Source organism: Pseudorca crassidens, chromosome 11 (assembly GCF_039906515.1).
Source record: "Pseudorca crassidens isolate mPseCra1 chromosome 11, mPseCra1.hap1, whole genome shotgun sequence".
In the NCBI taxonomy this organism is placed as follows: domain Eukaryota; kingdom Metazoa; phylum Chordata; class Mammalia; order Artiodactyla; family Delphinidae; genus Pseudorca; species Pseudorca crassidens.
In genome coordinates this window covers 68954868-68973832 of record NC_090306.1, presented here as the reverse complement: position 1 = coordinate 68973832, position 18965 = coordinate 68954868, and the positions used below count along the sequence as shown (strand labels likewise).

Genomic DNA, 18965 nt, shown 5'->3' with positions numbered 1-18965 from the left:
ACTTGCACTTACACACATACAAAATCGCAGCATGCGGTGCTTTCAAAATCAAGTCAACCTTGTTAATGTCGGATCTGAAACTCTTAATTTTATGGAGCTAACTGTGTTTACTTAGGTAATCAATGTCTGAAGCAGCTGATTGGGATTTGTAATATATTTCTGTTTAGGATAATTATGTTAATTAATATATACATTTTCAGCTTACAGAATTTAAAAAATTTGAAGTGGCACCATATTTCCTTCATATTTGCTGACCAGAATTTCAAACAGTTTCTCAAATATGTAATTTTAATTTTCATGGAATTCATCAACAGATAGAGATTTCTGAATGATGAGATTATAGCTCATTGTCTGGTTGAAATTTGAGGAGATCATGTTCTATTTACCCTCTTGACGTTTATTGGAATAAGATACATTTTGTAATTAATAATGGTGTGAAGTCTATGAAATTTAATGTTATATTATGTAGGGAAGATTTATTCTCTGTGCTACACTTTTAAGAAGTAGATTCAATTGTCAAATTATTTTGACTTATATTTCATTCTTGGTTCTTATCGAGCCACATACTTATTTCTCCCGGTTGTATCAGTAAGTGAGTACTTGTTGTGTGCCTCAGTAAGTAAATAAGCCCTAAAGATAAATTATTCAACCAGAGAATTACTTTGTATTACAATAATACAAAATTAATTGAACTGAAACAAATTACAACAAATTCAGCTTTTCCATCCTGATTGTATAAACGGGGCTAACCTCCTTCCTCTGGCCAAGATTCAGAGCCTGTTTGTAGTAGGGAACAGCAAGAAAAGAAAAGTCATAGCTCTTTTTTTCTCTTACAGGGTTGAGGACTGAAATGTGTGATAGTGAGGGGGTAAAGACTATCTATATTAGCCAGGAAGTCACATAAATGTATGCCTAAATATGAATGAAAAAAAGGAGAGAAATAAAGGTGGGAAACTATCATTGTCTTTAATTCTAAAAAAGAGGTGGTTGTTACTCTCTTCCTTTTACGGTTATGAAAAGTTCAGAGAGGTTAATTAGCTAAAGGATAGTGTGGGGTGTTAGGCTGACTGTGTGACCAGGTGACTGGCACTCAAATTCTGGCTCTGCACTCACCGACTCTGTGCTCCAAGCGGCCTCTTTTCTTCAGTGTCCTCATCTGCAAATGTGTATCAATATGTATCTTATTGGATTGTTGTGAAGATTAAATGACTTACACATATAAAGCACTGAGGATAGTGCTTCACACATAGTAAGTGATATATGCATGTTAGCTGTTATTATCTGAGATCTAAACCCTAATTTGCCTGCATATAGAAACTTTGGTCTTTCAAACCATGATATTATATCTTAGAAAGATATGAGGTGGTTCATATGAATAAGAGAGCATATTAGATAAAGTTCTATTATAGTACTCACTGTATTCAATTGTAATACAACTTATTTAATTACATTTAAATACAATTTTAAATGAGAAGTATAGTAAGTGCAATAACTAGAGTATATACAAGTTATAATATTTTTGTAGAAGAGAAAATTAATTCTCCCTGTGAAAGGTCTTGGCATCTTAACAGGAAGGATAAAGCATAAATTTTGTCAGAAAGGTAAGTGTGAGTTTGTCACAATTATGATGCGAAGAAGGATGCTCTAGGCAGAAGAAGAAGGCATATACAAAGTCATAGAGGGTAAAACAGAATGAGGTATTTGGAAAATGGCAAGTATTTCAGTATTGCTTGAGCAGAAGAAGCTGGGAGATAGCCAAGGGCCAGATCACCAAGGGTCTTTTTAGTGGAACTAAGATATTTGACCTATATTTTCAGTTGCCTGCTTAAAAACCTCAAGGGGGAGATTTTTAAGCAGGCAACTCTAACAAAAATATTTGTGTTTAGAAAGGTCTTTCTGGAAGTTGGAACAAGGATGAGGTAGGGAATACCAAAGGAGAGGCAGACTCTGGGAGTTCATTTCCATGATCTACAAATGAGAATTTGAACAAAAGCTTTGGTAATAGTTGATCAATTTACAAAATGTCATATTTAATGTTAGAGAGGGCACTTTTATTTCTTCCTGCAGCCAATCTGTGTAACAGGTAAGCAAAATTCTTACTTCTTTTTAAGATGTAATAAGTAGTTGGATATTAACAAGGACATAGAATACTTAAAAGCTGCCCTTTGATCAAGGATCCTGGATGGTTGTCAGCACTGAGAGTTCATGGATTACAAAATAGCAATCTTGCAAAAGATATTCTTGGCTAGATCCTGCAAAGAAAAATGCATGGTACAGTAGAAGAGCAAACTCTCATCTCCAGGACTTTAGTCTTGGGTGGGAGATGAGGCCCATGTGTGTGCTGCTCATCAACAGTCTTTATGAGCAATGCTGACACTATGAGTTTCCAGATTTTGAAAGATAAAAAAGTCATTGTGGGATCTGGGATGATCAAAAATAAAAGGAAGTTTCATGATTCAGGCAAACAGTAAGATTTTGATAGTGGAGGAAGAAGAGAAAGAACTTACCAACTCTGGAAAATGGTACTTGCAAAGACGGAATTATTCGTATTATTTGCCAAAGTAGGTTTTCAGTTCTAGTGAAAAATAAGGAAAGATGATTAGAAAGGAAAATCAAGACTAAACCGATTTCAGTCTTTGTAATCCAGGTGAAGGATTATGCTTTAGGCATTCGAGGAACCATTGAAGGGTTTTCAGAGGATAGTGCAATGATAAATAGCTCACGTATTGGCTATTTCCTTTGTACAAGTCACTGTTGTCATCACATTACATATATTTTCTTATTCAACTCTCATACCAACCCTCTGAGGTAGGTACTGTTATCAACTTCATTTTACAGATGAGGAAACTGAGGCACAAAAAGGTAAAGTGACTTGTCTTTGGATGCACAGCTAAGAAGGGAGGGCACCAGGAATCCAGCCCAAGCATTCCCACTTCAGAGCCCACTGCATTACCTACTTTGCCATGACAGCAGATTTTTTTCATGGCAGTGAATTGCAAGGGTAAGAAGCTTGGAGAGTGGGGCCAGTTAAAAGACAGAAAAAAAGAATAATGGCAGTGAAAATAGAAAGTGAAAAAAGATAAAATGCAAAGTATGAATGGGAAATTGACAGGCATTAAATGGAGGGTGACTGAAATGACCAGTCTGAGTGACAAAGGAAATGGTACCGTATGGTATTTAGACAGTCATGTTGAAAATTGGCAGTCCCAAAATAGCATCCTAGGCTAAGTGGTCTGACAATAAAGTCTCTTTTCACTGACAGCAATGAACCACCCACATTGGGAAAAATATGGAAAAGGAGACTTTCCTGCCCCCATAGTTTATGAATTTTTGAGTAACTAATGAATTTCATTTCTCAGAGTTTTATCATCTTATTGAATTTGTTGATTTACAAGTTGTTCTCCCAAACTGTAAGGGTACAAGAACAGGGACTTTGTATGCCCCCGGACTAGGTTTGGCAGTCAGTCATTAGATTTTTGTAGACCTACCATGTATCTGTTTTTTGTCCTCAAAACAAAAAATAAAACTGGCTAAATCTCTGACTCAATAAAATGTTAAAGATATTCTAGGGAAAATTGTTTAGTACTAAGGGGCCTATAAAAATAAGTAGTAAATATTGCCCCTGGGTCCAGGGTAGGATGGCTTCTGAGAGGAAGTATTTTTGTTGTGTCTCGAAAATCAAGATAAAGTGAGTGGGAAGACAAGACAGGAAGGTATGTGGATGTTGTTTAGTGTGAAGGAAACAGAGCTTAGAAATGTAAGCATACTCTACCTATGAGGTCAAGACTGAAATAATTGGAGAAAGACATAAAACCTGAAAAGGAGGAGCCAGACATTTCTATTTGGATGGAATCATTTAAGCAAAATCATACTTGCTTAAATTAGTCTGGATTAGTATTTAGGAGCTACAAGCCTGGAAAATACCCTTCATTTATTTACATTTTTAGACATTCTCAATCCTTTATCTAGAAATCCTTGGGTGTAGACATTACTAGGCTGCCCACACTTCGTTCCTGTCTTCAGAGCAGGCACAGGCAAGTGCAGGCTGCCCTCTGCACATTTCTGTATGAACTGGCCAATTACTCACACACCTGAGCATTCCCCAAATGCTGGGCCTTCTTAATGTGTCACATTCCATTTACAGTAACTCACTGACACCCTTATCAAGAGAGTCTGAGGCCTTTGGAGGGAATCTAATGGTATTCTTTATTGCAGACAAGAATGTGTTCCCTGAAAATACTCAGTGACTCACAAGTTTTTCTGATTCAAAATGACCTTCCCTTACAATTAGTACTTTTCTTTTTTTGTTTCCACACAGGAAATGACAATCCTGTACCTGAAACTTCCTCTAGAAGGAAGTGCTACTGAATCTGGTCTAAAACTTAAAACAAAAATGGGTGCCCTTAACTATAGTAATGTATAAGTGATTTGAGGGGAAAGGATGGTTAAATATTAGATTGTCTAAAAGAAAGGAAGGAAGGAAAGAGAGGAGGGAGGGAGGGAGAAAGGAAAAAAGGGAGGGAAGGAAAGAAGGGAGGGAAGAAAGAAGGAAAGAAGGGATGAAGGAAGGATGGAGGGAAGGAAGGAAGGGAGGCAAAAATGTTTCTTCAGGCCTGAATAGAAAGACAGTAATTTCAGACGCAGATGTGTACTGGGGAATGTGATCATGACATCGCTCTGGAAGAACTGTCACTGAACCTTTGAAAAGGTTGAATCTGGGTTACAGAGAGAATGCATAAATTTCTACACATGCACTGGACGAACAGAGAACACCAGTATATACAAAATGCCTGTTTGGGCCAAATCAGCTTTATATTTAGTATTTCTAATATTTTTCTGACAGTGACTTCAAAATATCTAATGACAACAAGCATGGCCCCATGAAATTAATGCTATACATGCCCTTAATAATGTTATGAAATCATCATGTATTAAACTCAGTGATTTCCAACAATTAGAGCATTACCCATATTGCTTTATTTTTCTAACAGTGCCTCTCTCTCAAGCCAATATGCCCAGATATATGTCTCTTATAAATTCTGTATAATGCAGACTTTTTTTTTATAATAGAGAAGAATTAAATGTAATATTGCTTTGAGAATTTCAATGCATTTCTTTACATAATAAAAACTGCCCTTGGGTTAAGGAAAAGCAGGTCTGGAGTTAACATCATGTAGCACACAGTCCTAGAGTAAAATCCAGCCATCCACTCCAATCTGGCCTGTTTCTCACAGTTTCAAGTGTGTCATTTCAAAGGCCTCTACTTGGGATTCAGCCCTGCAAGCTGAGGACCAAAGGGCAGAATCCACTGGACTTGAGCCCCCTTATTTCATTATCTTTGTAAACTCTTACTAAAGTTATTGTGCTATGAGAGTTTGTGATTTAAACACAATAAACAAAGCAAAAAAAAGGAAAACTTTTCCAAGGTTTACATTGTCCAATGACTTCTCAAACAATTGTATGATAAATTTCTGTTCAAAAAGAGAATAGGATTATTTGAACACACTGGATTACCTCAACCAGATTCCTATCAGGGGTCGCAAACCAGATCAGACTCTTAGAATCGTGTGGAATGGGTGCTATGCTGACAAAGTGGCTAAAAAAATGGACTAAAAAATACGTTATGGGATGCAAGTTGCTGAAACAAGAAGCAGCTAAATGTAAATACTGGCTGACATGTTCAACATTCACAACTATTTACAGAGCACCTCTTTGGTGCCTGACTTTGTTCTAGATGCTTCAAATGCACTTCTGAACAGAGTATGTATATGAGACATTGGTCCTCCTTGAGCTTATTTTCTTTCATGCGATGACAGATTGAGGAGTAAATGACACTGTATGTTAGAAGCTAAGTGCCATGGAAAAAAAATAAGACAAGGAATGGGGATAAAGAATGTCTGTTTGCTGTTATGGGAAGGAGGGGAAGAGATATTCAGAGAGAAGGAGACATTTGAGTAAAGATTTAAAGTATGTGAGGGAGTAAGGCATGTGAAGATAGAGGGGACAAGCATTCAAATAGAGGGAACAGCAGATGCAAAGGTCCTGAGGCAGAAAAAGGCCTGGGCTGTTTCCAGGGAGCAACAAGGAAACTGGTGTTGCGGAGTGAGATGGGAATTGAGTCAGAAAGATGAAGAGGGTAGGGTGGATCCTATCAGCTGCATGAGCTTTTATTCTCAGTGAGACAGGTAGTAACTGGAAAGTTATGAGCAGAGAAGTTACATTATCCAATTTAACTTTTAATAGGATCACTCCAGCTCATGTGGTACATTTTTTTTATTAAGGAACTAGTCAGAATTAAAATGTTCTAGTTTTCAAAAATGGCATATGTACAGTTCATGTAATTCACTTGTGAAAATGTTATGTGCTTTCTAGGTGTTGAGTGCATATTGACTTGCTTTTTTGCTAAATGTAGCAAAAAACAGTTGTAAATGTGTACTTGTTTCTTCCCCTTTAATGCCACTCACCTGTCACATAACTGGAAGTATTTTTTTCCCTAATGGATATAATATTACAACTCTCAATAATGCTCTTGGCTCTGTGGAAGCCTACTCTAAATTTTCTTGCACGTATTCTGTGTTCAGTCCTGCCTCTGCCCATCCACCCTTACTGCTCATCCAGATTGGAACATCATCTGTAACTCCTTCCCACCAGCCCTTCGAAGTCAGTTCAGTTGCTATAAAGCCTTCACTGATCATTTCCATTGCTACTAACCCCTTCTCCAAAACCCTCACCCTCAGAATATGCCTCACTGAGTTTTGGCATGTAATTGTGCATTGTACTACGTTTTTAAACAATTTCATGTGTTTGCTTTTTCTATGTAACCAGGGATCTCCTGGAAAACTGGGTGCATGTCTGTATTTCCACAGGTCTAAGCTCACAATAGGTGCTCAATAAGTAACTGATGGTTGGTTGTTTAACCCTTCAACCCATTTCTGTCAATATATCTGTCACAGTGAGACTATGCTATTCAAATCTGGTATTCAATGAAGGAATGTCACTGGGAAGCCTGAGGGAATGGGTGAGGGTAGAGCAAGCCAGGTGAGGGAGTCCCTCTAGTTTCACCTTGGATTCATGGCACCAGTGTTGCTGTTCCCTTTCCCAGGTGCTGAATAGCTTACACATGCTTCTTTGCTATCCCATGAAATGAAAGAGCAGTTGATTTATGTGTCTCTTCATCTACTATAACTTTAATTTTTGTTTTGCCTCCCTGTTTCTTTGTCACACTGCATTTTTTTTTGGTAGCATCCATCACAGACACGGAAAGCTTTTGTGTTAAAAGACATTTTTATCATATATTTTAACATATTATAGTCCACCACAATAAACAATTAATCAGTTGGTAGTAGGAAATAATTAAATGCTTCATTTTGGAGTTCCTAAGCATGAAAGACACACAGTCAACATAAAGCAATATGTGTAAAAATGTGTGTGTAGGATCAGTGCATCTAAGTAATAGAGAATATATTTTCCAATCTAGTCCTGGCCAGGTATATATCAATTTGAGTTTCAAAGAAAACAGAAACTTGCTATTTCAATCATGAGCGATCTGAAATTGGTTTTGTAGATGGATGTCAAGGGTCAGTAGTAGAAATAGTGATTGAAGATGCATTTGTCAAGGTTCTTTACAACTTTTTGTTATCAGAAACAACCATTTGTTGTCATTGAGATGTTTTGCTTTCATTAAAACCAGTAGTGATTATACATGGAAACAAGTGTACTATTGAATTTTACACCTTACATTGCTTTGTAGTGATGGAAGTCAATTTACCTCGGAGTTCTCTTCAAATGAGAAGTAATTCTGTAGTCTATACAAGAAGCTGACTCCTAAGATAGCCACCTGGACCCAGAGAGCATACTAAAATCAAGCATCTCACTTGAATGGGGCTAAAATGACCAACTTGATCTTCTGCCTCTATAAACAGGCATTTATCTACTACTGAAATAATAAGGGAAACAGGCAAGACAGGTGGAAGAAAACTCATTTAGATCCTGTAGTGCATGCCAGAACACGCATATGTGGGCCAGTTTCTTGTTTAAGGAATATGATATTTGCTGATAATAAAATTCAGCTTCTTAGTCCATTAACATTTAATGTTTGAATTTTAGTGAATAAGTGTTGGGGAAAATTATTTTTAGATGTCAGTGTTTCATTTCTAATAAAATCAATGGATGATTTGCATGTGTTATTCAAAGGAAGAAGGATTTCTGTTATTTCTGTATTAACTCATAAAAAGCTTATAAAGGACTATTGGGTTTTTAAAAAGTATTGTGATTAAAAATAATCACAGCCGTCTTTTCCCATATTACCTGACTAATAATCTTTGCTGTATACTTCAGGCATGAACTTCTAGAAGAAGCTCGGAGAAAGGGATTACCTTTTGCGCAGTGGGATGGGCCCACTGTAGTCGCGTGGTTAGAGGTAAGAGAGTTAAACCAGAAGGCTCTTAATCCAATCACTGCTAACTTGATAGTATTTTTAGAGACAAGTAAAGACCGGTTCCTGACATCCTAGTTTTCCAATAGTCTTGAATAACTTATAAAGAGAATATTTGCTTCATCTAGGGACCCATGGGCATTCTTGTGATTTTACTCTGATGTTTTCTTGCGATTGTGGCAGAAGGAAGCAGGCTGTGAGATAAAAGAAAGTTTTGGTAAATTCTATCTTCTTCATATCTAGAGTAAATCAAGAAACGGTTTTTGAGTGATACTTCTGTTGTTGCAAGAAAACATGTGTCCCAGTACATCAGTCCAGAGCCCTTCCTCATCAGCAGGTTAACAGAGAAGAGGCATCTCCATATATTTAACACTCTGTCTTATCCAAGATATTGCTGCCGTTCATTTGCTTGTAGTATAATTCCTGAACCTAGTTCTTTAAGACTAGGGGCCAGCTAGATTTAGACATTTGGAGCTATGCAGAAGAAGATGCATTCCCTTATTCCCTTCTGTGTCTAGACTGAATGTTTTAATGAAACAAAAATTACATTCAGCATTTCCTGCATAACACAAGGGTCTGGAAAAGTGAGTTCATACTTGATCAGCTTGGAGGCAGCAGGAGCAGACCAGGACAGTGAACGAAGTACATATTTGACCACGAAGGGCCCCTTCATACCACTTATCAATAGTTTTCACTGCCCCTTCCATTCAGTTCTCTAGTGCGGGCTGTTGGTAGCTGCTAGGATATGCTGATGTCAAGGCAAAGAAGAATACAGTCAGCCCTCCCTATCCATGGGTACCCCATCATGGATTCAACCAAACACGTTCAATCCGAGACAGAATCCGAGGATGATGAGCCTGTGTATACCGAGGCCCAACAGTAAGGGACTTGAGCATCTGCGGATTTTGGTATGGGGTGTCCTGGAGCCAATTTCCTGAGGGTACCAAGGGACTGACTGTATGAACTTTTCTTGCTTGGCAGAGGCAATTAAAACCCATTGTTTTAAAAGGTTTGGGATTATAAAGTTGTCCACCTTCATTATCATATCACATCCAGAGCTAATGAATTAATCAATAAGGAACAATCAAAACTCACTTGAGTGTAAAAAATAATAATATACAGATAAATATAACAACATGCTGCATTTTTTTCTTGGACTGAGTGAAAGAAGGCTGTGTCTTGCTTTATTTTATTCTTTTATATCAGTCAGGGAATTTTTAGCTTATTAGTGATCAGAGCTGCTTCTTCCAAATATTTCTTTCAACTTACTATATTTTAAAAGTCAATTATAAGACAAAATGCTTAAGAAAGCCCACCTCAAAACTGAGAGCAAAAAAAAAAAAAAAAAACTGAGAGCAATTCTTTGTTCAGTTTCACTCCAGTAAAATGAGCTGCAGTTTGACAGAGAGTTAACTGCTGTTTTGGCAAGTGATGAACAAATCCTTTATATATTAAAAAAAAAAAAACAAAACAGATTTACTGACATTAAGGGGCTAGGAAATGACAGGCAGTGAAGTTTGTGCTAATTAGAACTATCCTGAGCATGCAGAAATTGCTCATAATGTGCTCCGTAAAGTGACTTTATAAAATGACTTTATGCAGTGACTTCACAACTATTTACAGAGCACCTCTTTGGCACCTGACTTTGTTCTAGATGCTTCAAATGCACCTCTGAACAGAGTATGTATATGAAACATTGGTCCTCCTTGAGCTTATTTTCTTTCATGCGATGACAGATTGAGGAGTAAATGACACTGTATGTTAGAAGCTAAGTGCCATGGAAAAAAAAATAAGGCAAGGAATGGGGATAAAGAATGTCTGCTTGCTGTTCTGGGAAGGAGGGGAAGAGACATTCAGAGGGAAGGAGACATTTGAGTAAAGATTTAAAGTATGTGAGAGAGTAAGGCATGTGAAGATAGAGGGGACAAGCATTCAAATAGAGGGAGCAGCAGATGCAAAGGTCCTGAGGCAGAAAAAGGCCTGGGCTGTTTCCAGGGAACAACAAGGAAACCAGTGTTGCATAATAAGTGAAATTATACAATGGAATAAACAAGATGAATGAGGTGGGTGATCCAGTGAATGAGGGCTCTTAACTTTCACCTCCTTTAGTATCTCCTTCAGTGCACAGCCCGCTAAGAGTGATGTGAACAAATAAGTCTGATGCTTCACACACCATTTATCGACACCAAAAACTTTGTAGAAGTCTAATCAGGGATGACCTTGGTAACCATGTATTGGCAAGCATTTGGGTAATGTTAACCAGTGTGGAAATCCAAATATCTTAGCATAGAGGAGATGAAAAGAGGTGACAATCTTTAGGGTCCAGTGAAGGTATATTTAGATGTTTAGTTATTTTGAACAACTTGAGTTTACAAACTATGAAGTCAAGTCCCATCTTCTGTCATAGCTAATCATGTCTGTCAAGGCAAGGTCAATTCCTTTGCCTAACCTGTAGGAGATACTATATTCAGTCATGCACTGTACCTATATCCCCTCTCTCCTTCTCTTATCTCAGTCAGGCCACATTGACTGAAAGATTTGACTTTTTGTGTTTCCTCTACAGAGGCAAGCAACCCTTTAATATGGCAAAATTTTTTAATTAAAAAAAAAAATCAGTGTTACCTATTATCATGTAACAAATTATCCCAACACTTAGCATTTATTTTCCTCCTGGCTTCTGTAGGTCAGGAATCTGGACATGGTTTAGCTACCGCCTCTGTTCAAAGTCTCTCACAAGGCTGCAAGCAAGGTGTCAGCCAGGACAGCAGTCATCTCAAGGCTTGACTTGGGGAAATCCAATTCCAAGCTGACTCAGTTCCTTGCTAGCTGTTGGCCAGAGACATCTGTTCCTTTCCATGTGGGCATCTCAAAGGACAACTCACAGCCCTGCAGCTGGCTTTCCCCAGAGCGAGAGCTCGGAGAAGACAGAGGGGGAGAGGACTGGCAGGAATGAAGCCACAGTCTTTTCATAACCTAATCTGGAAAGTCAGATCCCATCACTTTTATCATAGTCTTTTCATTACAGTAAGTCACGAGGTCCAGCCCAAACTCAGAGGAAGAGGACAAGGGCAGGAATGTCAGGAAGTGAGATCATTGGGAGCCATCTTAGAAGCTGCGTAACACCAAGCCTTAGAAATAATAAAGCCGAATCCCTTCCATTTTACAAGTGGGGAAAATAAGGCTGAGGTTTAGAGGACTTGACTTGCCAATGACAAGGAAGGAATGAGAGCCCAAGCCTTCTGATTCTTGATCCAGAGCTCTTGGCATTGTATACTGATGATTTATAGGTTTTCTTCTCTTACTCTCTCACTTTTTCTCACTCTCATGCTCTCTCCTTTTACTCAATCTGTTCATATCAACAAATAAAATCAACAACAACAACAAAAAAAATCAGTATTTTGGCTGTTTAAAACCAAGATTTAAACTGCTCATTTGCATGTGCCTGTTTCTTACTCATAGCTAATGATGGAGGAGGGGTGGGCAGGATTGGAAAGAATATTCCTTATTTAAGTGTATGTAATTCAGATGCTACAACACAGTGCATTCACCCTGTGCTGCAGATAATATGCCAGGCATTATGCTGTGCTCATTGCACTACCAATTCAATTGTCTTTCCAGAGCCTCACAGCAAAGCTGAAGAATCACAATCCCTAATTTCTAAAGCAATATTCATTTTGTAACTCTCTTTAGCTAATGTTTTCCAGATGTTTATAATGTTAGCCTCTTCCATTAGCCCAGCATTTCATTCTCCAAAAAGTATTTTCATATTTAGCATCTAATTGCGTTCATACACCTATAGGTAGAGAGATTGGAAATGTGGATTAGCCACATTAAAGCCTTTGATCAAAGGCACTCAGAATTCCAAAGGAGAGTTATAAACTGAAGTCGTTTATTAAACAAATGTTAATTGAGCCTTTACCAAACGCAGCTTGTAGCTGTTCTTGTCCTTAAACTCAAGAGGAGATTTGGTGAGGTGCAGCCATTATATGTATCCCTAATAATATAAATTAGTTGTTAAATTGCAGACCCTGAAGTCTACATTTCCAACCTTTGTTTCCATTACTGCCTAACTGGTTTTTTTGAATAAATTATTTAATGTCTTTGTGCATCTGTCTCTTCTGGGGAAAAAATAATAGCATCTCTTTCATGGGGTGTGGTAATAAATGAGTTCATACAAGTAAGATACTTAAAATAATGTCTAGCGCATAGACATTGTTAATGGTTAGCTATTATTATAACCTGGGTATGTATTTTTCCCTATCTAACAGCTCTGGTTGGGAATGCCTGCTTGGTATGTGGCAGCCTGCCGAGCCAATGTGAAGAGCGGTGCCATTATGTCTGCTTTATCAGACACTGAGATCCAGAGAGAAATTGGAATCAGCAATCCTCTGCATCGCTTAAAGCTCCGATTAGCAATCCAGGAGATGGTTTCCCTAACCAGTCCTTCAGCTCCTCCAACATCCAGAACTGTGAGTCCATTTGTGCTCCTTCCCTCTCCCAGTGCTGGGTGAATAGCAGCACCTCCAAGTCCACAGAGCAAAACTGTGGCAGCACACATTTCAATGTCAGCATGAATTATTCTGAGGAGATTTAGCTTGCTCTCCATTAACCTTGCTGCTACTTTTAATAGGTTTTCAACTGAGGAGCTGTGATTCCTATCAGACTTGAAGCCTGCAACCAAGATAGACTTTTGAGCTAGCCTCTAGACTAAAGTTTAGATTTTTCTCCCAAGCAACAAGACCAAGAGTTTACTCTTTTTCAGAATTTTTCTTTTTAATGTAATCCAGCATCTCAGGAGATGAGCAATAGGGCATTAGTACTTTTTGAAGATGTAATGCTAGACTCACTACTTCTTAAGCAGTTTTCATAATTATGAAATTACCTTAGTATTTAATGTTTTATAAATATCAAGTGGATTATCTTCCTTCAAAACCTGTTTGCCTTTTATTTATAAATCCCTATTTCTCTCATAATTTCATCCCTATCTTAATATTAGGAAAGAACAAAATATCTAAAAAAAGGCATGCCAGATGACAAATTCAAACAGAGGAAAAACTCCCAAATAATATTCATTCTTTCTTTAGTCCTTTCCCAAATTATATCTTTTGCTGATAAAGGATATGGTTTCTGTTGTTAAATGGATTTTTCTGGTCCCATGTCTTATGCAAAATAATAAAATATGGAAGAATGAGGTAAGTTTGAATAGTGGGCAAAAGATAGAAAAGTGATATTACTTTATTTCAGTTTTCAGGCACAAAGCTAACTTGAGTATAAATTTTTACACATGGTCTTAAACACAGACCATAAATTAGAGAAATTTGCTTCATTTTTTTTTTTTTTTTTGCGGTATGCGGGCCTCTCATTGTTGTGGCCTCTCCCTTTGCGGAGCACAGGCTCCGGACGCCCAGGCTCAGCGGCCATGGCTCACGGGCCCAGCCGCTCCGCGGCATGTGGGATCTTCCCAGACTGGGGCACGAACCCGTGTCCCCTGCATCGGCAGGCGGACTCTCAACCACTGCGCCACCAGGGAAGCCCCCCCTTTTTATTACATATATTCTTGTATTCCTTCCCAGTGCACTAGATTCCAATGCTAGAAATACAAGGTCAAATCACCATTTGACCAATCACCATTTGACCAAGATCACCATTCTTCTCCAACTCATCCTTCATCTAATGATTCCTGCATGTTCTTCCTCTAAAGAGTTTTCACTAAGCCCCAAAGTCTGTGTTTTCTTCCCTTCCTGAGTTACTACTCCGTATACTTATAAAAGCTATTTTATAATTTTCTCTTCTTGATTCATCCCACACTAGGCCAAGCAAGTATATTATCAGGTTTTCCATAGTCCCCAGGCCTTCACTCAGTGCCTGGCAAATTGTAAATAGTCAGTAAATATGCATCTTAAAATGATGATTGTACAAGTCACTCTACTCACCATTATAGAGGATATGAGATATGTATGCCCTGATTACAGAGAGGGCAATCAAACTAAGAAAAGGAAGATATGTTCACCAGCAGGTTTAGTAGAAGATGACATAGTTTAATTCCTTAATGTGAGATAGAAGCAGAGTGCCGTGGAATTCAAAGGAAGGAGAAATCACTTCTGGTTGAATAAGGCTTCAAAGAGGAATTAACATTTGAAAGACAGGTAATATATTGTTAATTAATTATTAAAATTATTAATACTTTCACTATTAACTTTTTGATAGAGACCTTTTCATTCTATTTCTTTCTCATTTTATAAAATTGAATTATTTTCACATAACATTTTATTTTGTACTTTTAAAACTTAGTAATATAGCAGGAATATTTCCTCCATTTTATTAAGTATGCAATTGTAATATTTTTAATTGCAGCATAGCTCCTTAATGGAAATGCTGTAATTTATTTAACCAAGTCCCTAATATTGGACGTTTTGCTTACTTAACAATTTTCTTTGTATTTTTAGTACCATAGTGGATAAGCAAGTAGTTATATTATTGCATTAACTGAACTGTAGTAATTTCCATAGCAATATTTGTATACAGGGCATTTATATTCTTATTACTTTTGAACCTTAATTGTCAAATTGTATTGTATAGTCCTTTTTTTCCTTTGTCAATGTTAATGATTACATTGCTTAAATTTACATTTTAGAAATTACTAGTAAAGTTAAATTTTTTCATATGCTTATTTATTTTAGCATTTAAATAAATTACCTATTCATAACCTTTTTCATTTTTCTATAGGATTATAGGAATATTCATTTTTTTACTAATGTGTAAAAGCTCTTTATTCACAGAAGACATATGCCCTTTGCTAAATATTGATGCAAGTTTCATAAGAGATAAGTTGTCTCTATTTGCTTTAAAAATAATCTACTGAGTGCTTTTTATTTCTTTTATTTCATCTACATGGAAGCATTTACTTGTTTCTAATATAGTTCAAATATGATTTGCTTTGCAAAAAAACTACATGTGAATTTCTAGGAATTAATCCACTGCATAAAGTGAAGCTGAAAACATTTTAAAGTCTTCACCTAAAATTATATACTAGGATTCACACTTTGAAAATTCAAAAGGAGTTGGTTTGTTTTTTTTTATTTTTTGTTTTTTTTAAGAAATGTTATCATGTCTTCTAGAACACTGCACATAGTTCTGATCCTACAAGATTTTCCATGTGTTTAGGTTTGGGTTTGGTTTCTAAGAAAGATGTATCATTGTTCATTCACTCAAGTTCTAAGAGGAAAAAACAAGATACTTAGATTTTTTCTTTTTAAACTGAACAGAACTCTCCCTCCTTTTCTGTCTAGACGAAATGGGCTAACATTAGAAAATTCTAATGTTTACATTTATTATTATTATATTATTTACATTTATTATATCTTTGGGCCAGCCCTAATCTTCCAGCTTTCTGTTTCCTCTTCCTAAGCTACAGTTACTGTAGAAGGCCTCTTACAAAATAGAATAGAGATGGAGATATCTATCAGGTAATTGAAATATTTGGTTAAAGAGGTGTGTCATAAAGAATAAATAAATACTTTAAATATTTTATCTTAAGTAAAAATATATAAATGTTCAGGCATTTGCAAATTTAGATGAAACCCTAGGACTTTTCTTTGAGTATAATTCCAATGCCTGGAGTTTCACATTATGTTTATTTGATAACTTCATCCATTAAACATCTTCAATTTTTAAAATTTGAGTTTCTTTTTAAAGTGATAACTTGAAGATACTTGAAAAGCTATGTGAGCACAGAATTCTCCTGGAAATTTACAAATTCTTCCCCAGACTTTGCTGAAGTTGTATCTCACTGACAATGTGCTTTAAGATTTACCTTTATCTGGTCTTTCCAAATAATTCAACTTAGTGTTCATACATGAGCCAAGTTTATTTAATTTTGGCTCTATGTAATATTTATTTAAATTGCCTAATTTTTTAAAAAGTGCAGTGGAAGTAGACAGGTTTGGGAACAAATATAAATGATCTTTAGTAAACATAGAATTCAGCAAATTTGAGCAGACACGTAAGGCATAAGATAGGCTTCAGCACAATGTACGGGGAAAATAGCATTTATTAAACTAAAGATTTACTTGGGTAGAGATTGTTTAATGAAAATTCTAGTGAAATTGTAGTAACAGCCAACATCAGTGGAGTACTTACTAAGTGTCAGTCCCTGTTCTAAGTGTTCTACATGCAATAACTCATTTGAGCCTCAGGACAATGCTATGAGATGGGTACTTTTTTGACATCTATTTTACAAATGGGAAAAACTGATGAACAGAGAGGTTAAATGACTTGTCTAAGGTCACACCCCAGGTTGTTTTGCCCCATAGTCTATGCTCCTAACAAGTGTACTCTCCTGCTTCTTGAACTCTACCAGTTTTCCTTCTTCTTTGCAACATTCTTCCAGTCTACTTTGGTTCCACTTTTCATTATTACTAACCTCCTAAGCCTCAACCTTTAATATAAATAAGATGAAATATAATTGTGTAAAACTAGTCTTATTATAATGAGAAATATTTCTCTTCTTATGGTGAGACATATCAATTCAGATAAGGGAAAAATGTGAATCTAGGCCATTTTGAAAGTGAAAAGTAAATTTCAAATTAATTTAGTTTGTAATTCAATTATAAAATAAAAAATTCTTCAAAATGACTTATGTAGTAACAGAAGTTACTTCTAGCTAGATAAAGTTTAGGATTATTCTGAGGTCTGGCTGGTTTACTTATTTTGTATTTCTGACAGCAAGAGAATTATTTTCCTCCAATTAATTTTCATGAGTTATCCCTTAAACTCATTTTTTCCTTAAACTCATTTTAATATTAATTTTTATATCATAATTCTGTCCTAAATGATTTAATTAGTTAAGTGCTTTAATTCTCAACATCCTTTAGGAATTTTCCTACTAGATCTCATTTGATAATACTATCTGAATACTCTACTCCATCTGGACTAAAGTGAGGCCAGCAAGGCACCTCAAATAAAATTGAATGAGGCACTCACTGTCAGTACCGACCTTGCACTTGCATGATCCTGAAAGTGAGTGCTTCTTTAAATGTAGCCCCCTTGACACCTCACCTACCTCATCCTAGTCCCAGCCCTGTATCAGAATATATTACATCATAATTTTAAATTATTTGTATTTTTTCTAGTATGAGTATGCACTTTTAGTCTACTTAATGGATGTAGATTCTAAAATTTAGAGAGGTTTAGGAAATGTCCTGGGTAGTTACTGAGAAGTGGCACTGCTAGAACTCAAGCCTCTTGATTATAATTTGGTAAATTTCCAGATAGTTAAAATTTTAGAAATCACTTGCTAGACTCAAATGGTATTCGCCACAAAAAAAAAAGAAGAGAAGAAGAAGAAAAAAAGTCTACTGGTTTGCATTCTCCAGCTCAGATACTGGGGGTTGCAGCGTGGACTGATGTAAATGATTTTCAGCGGCTCTCAGAAAACCACAACCAAATTATATGATACTTGTCCTTTATGCTTTTCCAAGCTACTTTTTGCATTGTCTTTATCCTTGGACCCAAGGCACCAGAGTCCCTTGGTTGCTCAAAGCGTCCCACTCTAGCTATTCTCTAAGATGTGCTCAGACACACACATGCTCTGAAACACTCATGCTCTAAAGCACCCTTTTATGACTTACCCTGTTGAAAGTTCCATCTTTTAAACTGGTGGTAAAAAGAAATAAATCTGAATAATTGACTTACTACACATGGGTTTGCTTATAAAATAAACTTGTTAAAACCTCAACTAATGCCTAACTGATTGGGTTGTTTAGAAGTCATTTTATGGATTACTTTACAAGACTCTAGAGCAGGCAGTGCTTCTCAGAAGTAAAACTGCAGAGCATAAGTGAACAGCTAACTTACAACTTCAGAAAGTTTCGTAACCATATTTTAGAAAATTGCCCTGGATATATACTCATGTTGCATGTAAAGATACAGATAAAGCCATAGCTTGCAGAGTCCTACTCACCCCAGAATATGGTGATAGACTGGCAAATATAGACTTTAACCTGTGAAAGAGATTATACATGTATGTATTCTAGTATGAAATAATACTGGTCAAGTTTCTTATAGAAGGAGGGAGATCTTCATTGTTTGGATTCACAATCAAGGTCGAATCCTTAGAAATCATTGTAAAACAATCTGGCTTAAATGAATTTCCTCTCAGGTAACCATCACTGAAGCTCACGTTAAACAGTATAGCCACTCAGGCAAAACACTGTTGTCACTGGGTGTAAAGGGAATGTGACAGATGATTGCAAAATTATTTTTAGCATAGTACACGGCTCAAAAATTCAGTAAAAGCAATTTCTGCCAAATGATTTAATGATTCATATATTCATACACAACTTTCTCTTTATAATGAGCACCATTCCTGGAACCTAGGGATAGAAGGGAGGGGCATTTAATGACATGGATGGCTGCTGTATTCTCAGTATATTTTACAGATGTGCATGGTTTTATCTTTTAGGAAAAAATTCATATATGCTCAAAATTCCAAAATGGTAGGAGAATGAGAATTCTTTACATATATATGATG

The 18965-nt window shown here is 36.5% G+C and overlaps 1 protein-coding gene across 19 annotated transcripts in view; it reads left to right on the top strand.

Moving 5' to 3' along the window:
* The window catches only part of PPFIA2 (PTPRF interacting protein alpha 2), a 476082-nt gene that overhangs the window by 429165 nt on the left and 27952 nt on the right, over positions 1-18965 (top strand). For 18 of the 19 annotated variants that reach the window (XM_067697456.1, XM_067697448.1, XM_067697445.1 and 15 more), the window contains 2 exons: positions 8338-8419; positions 12703-12903. In XM_067697456.1, the coding sequence (XP_067553557.1) occupies positions 8338-8419; positions 12703-12903 (283 nt within the window). Of the gene's footprint in view, positions 1-8337; positions 8420-12702; positions 12904-13064; positions 14664-18965 lie in introns of those variants that run through there. The other variant, XM_067697453.1, reaches the window with a different exon arrangement.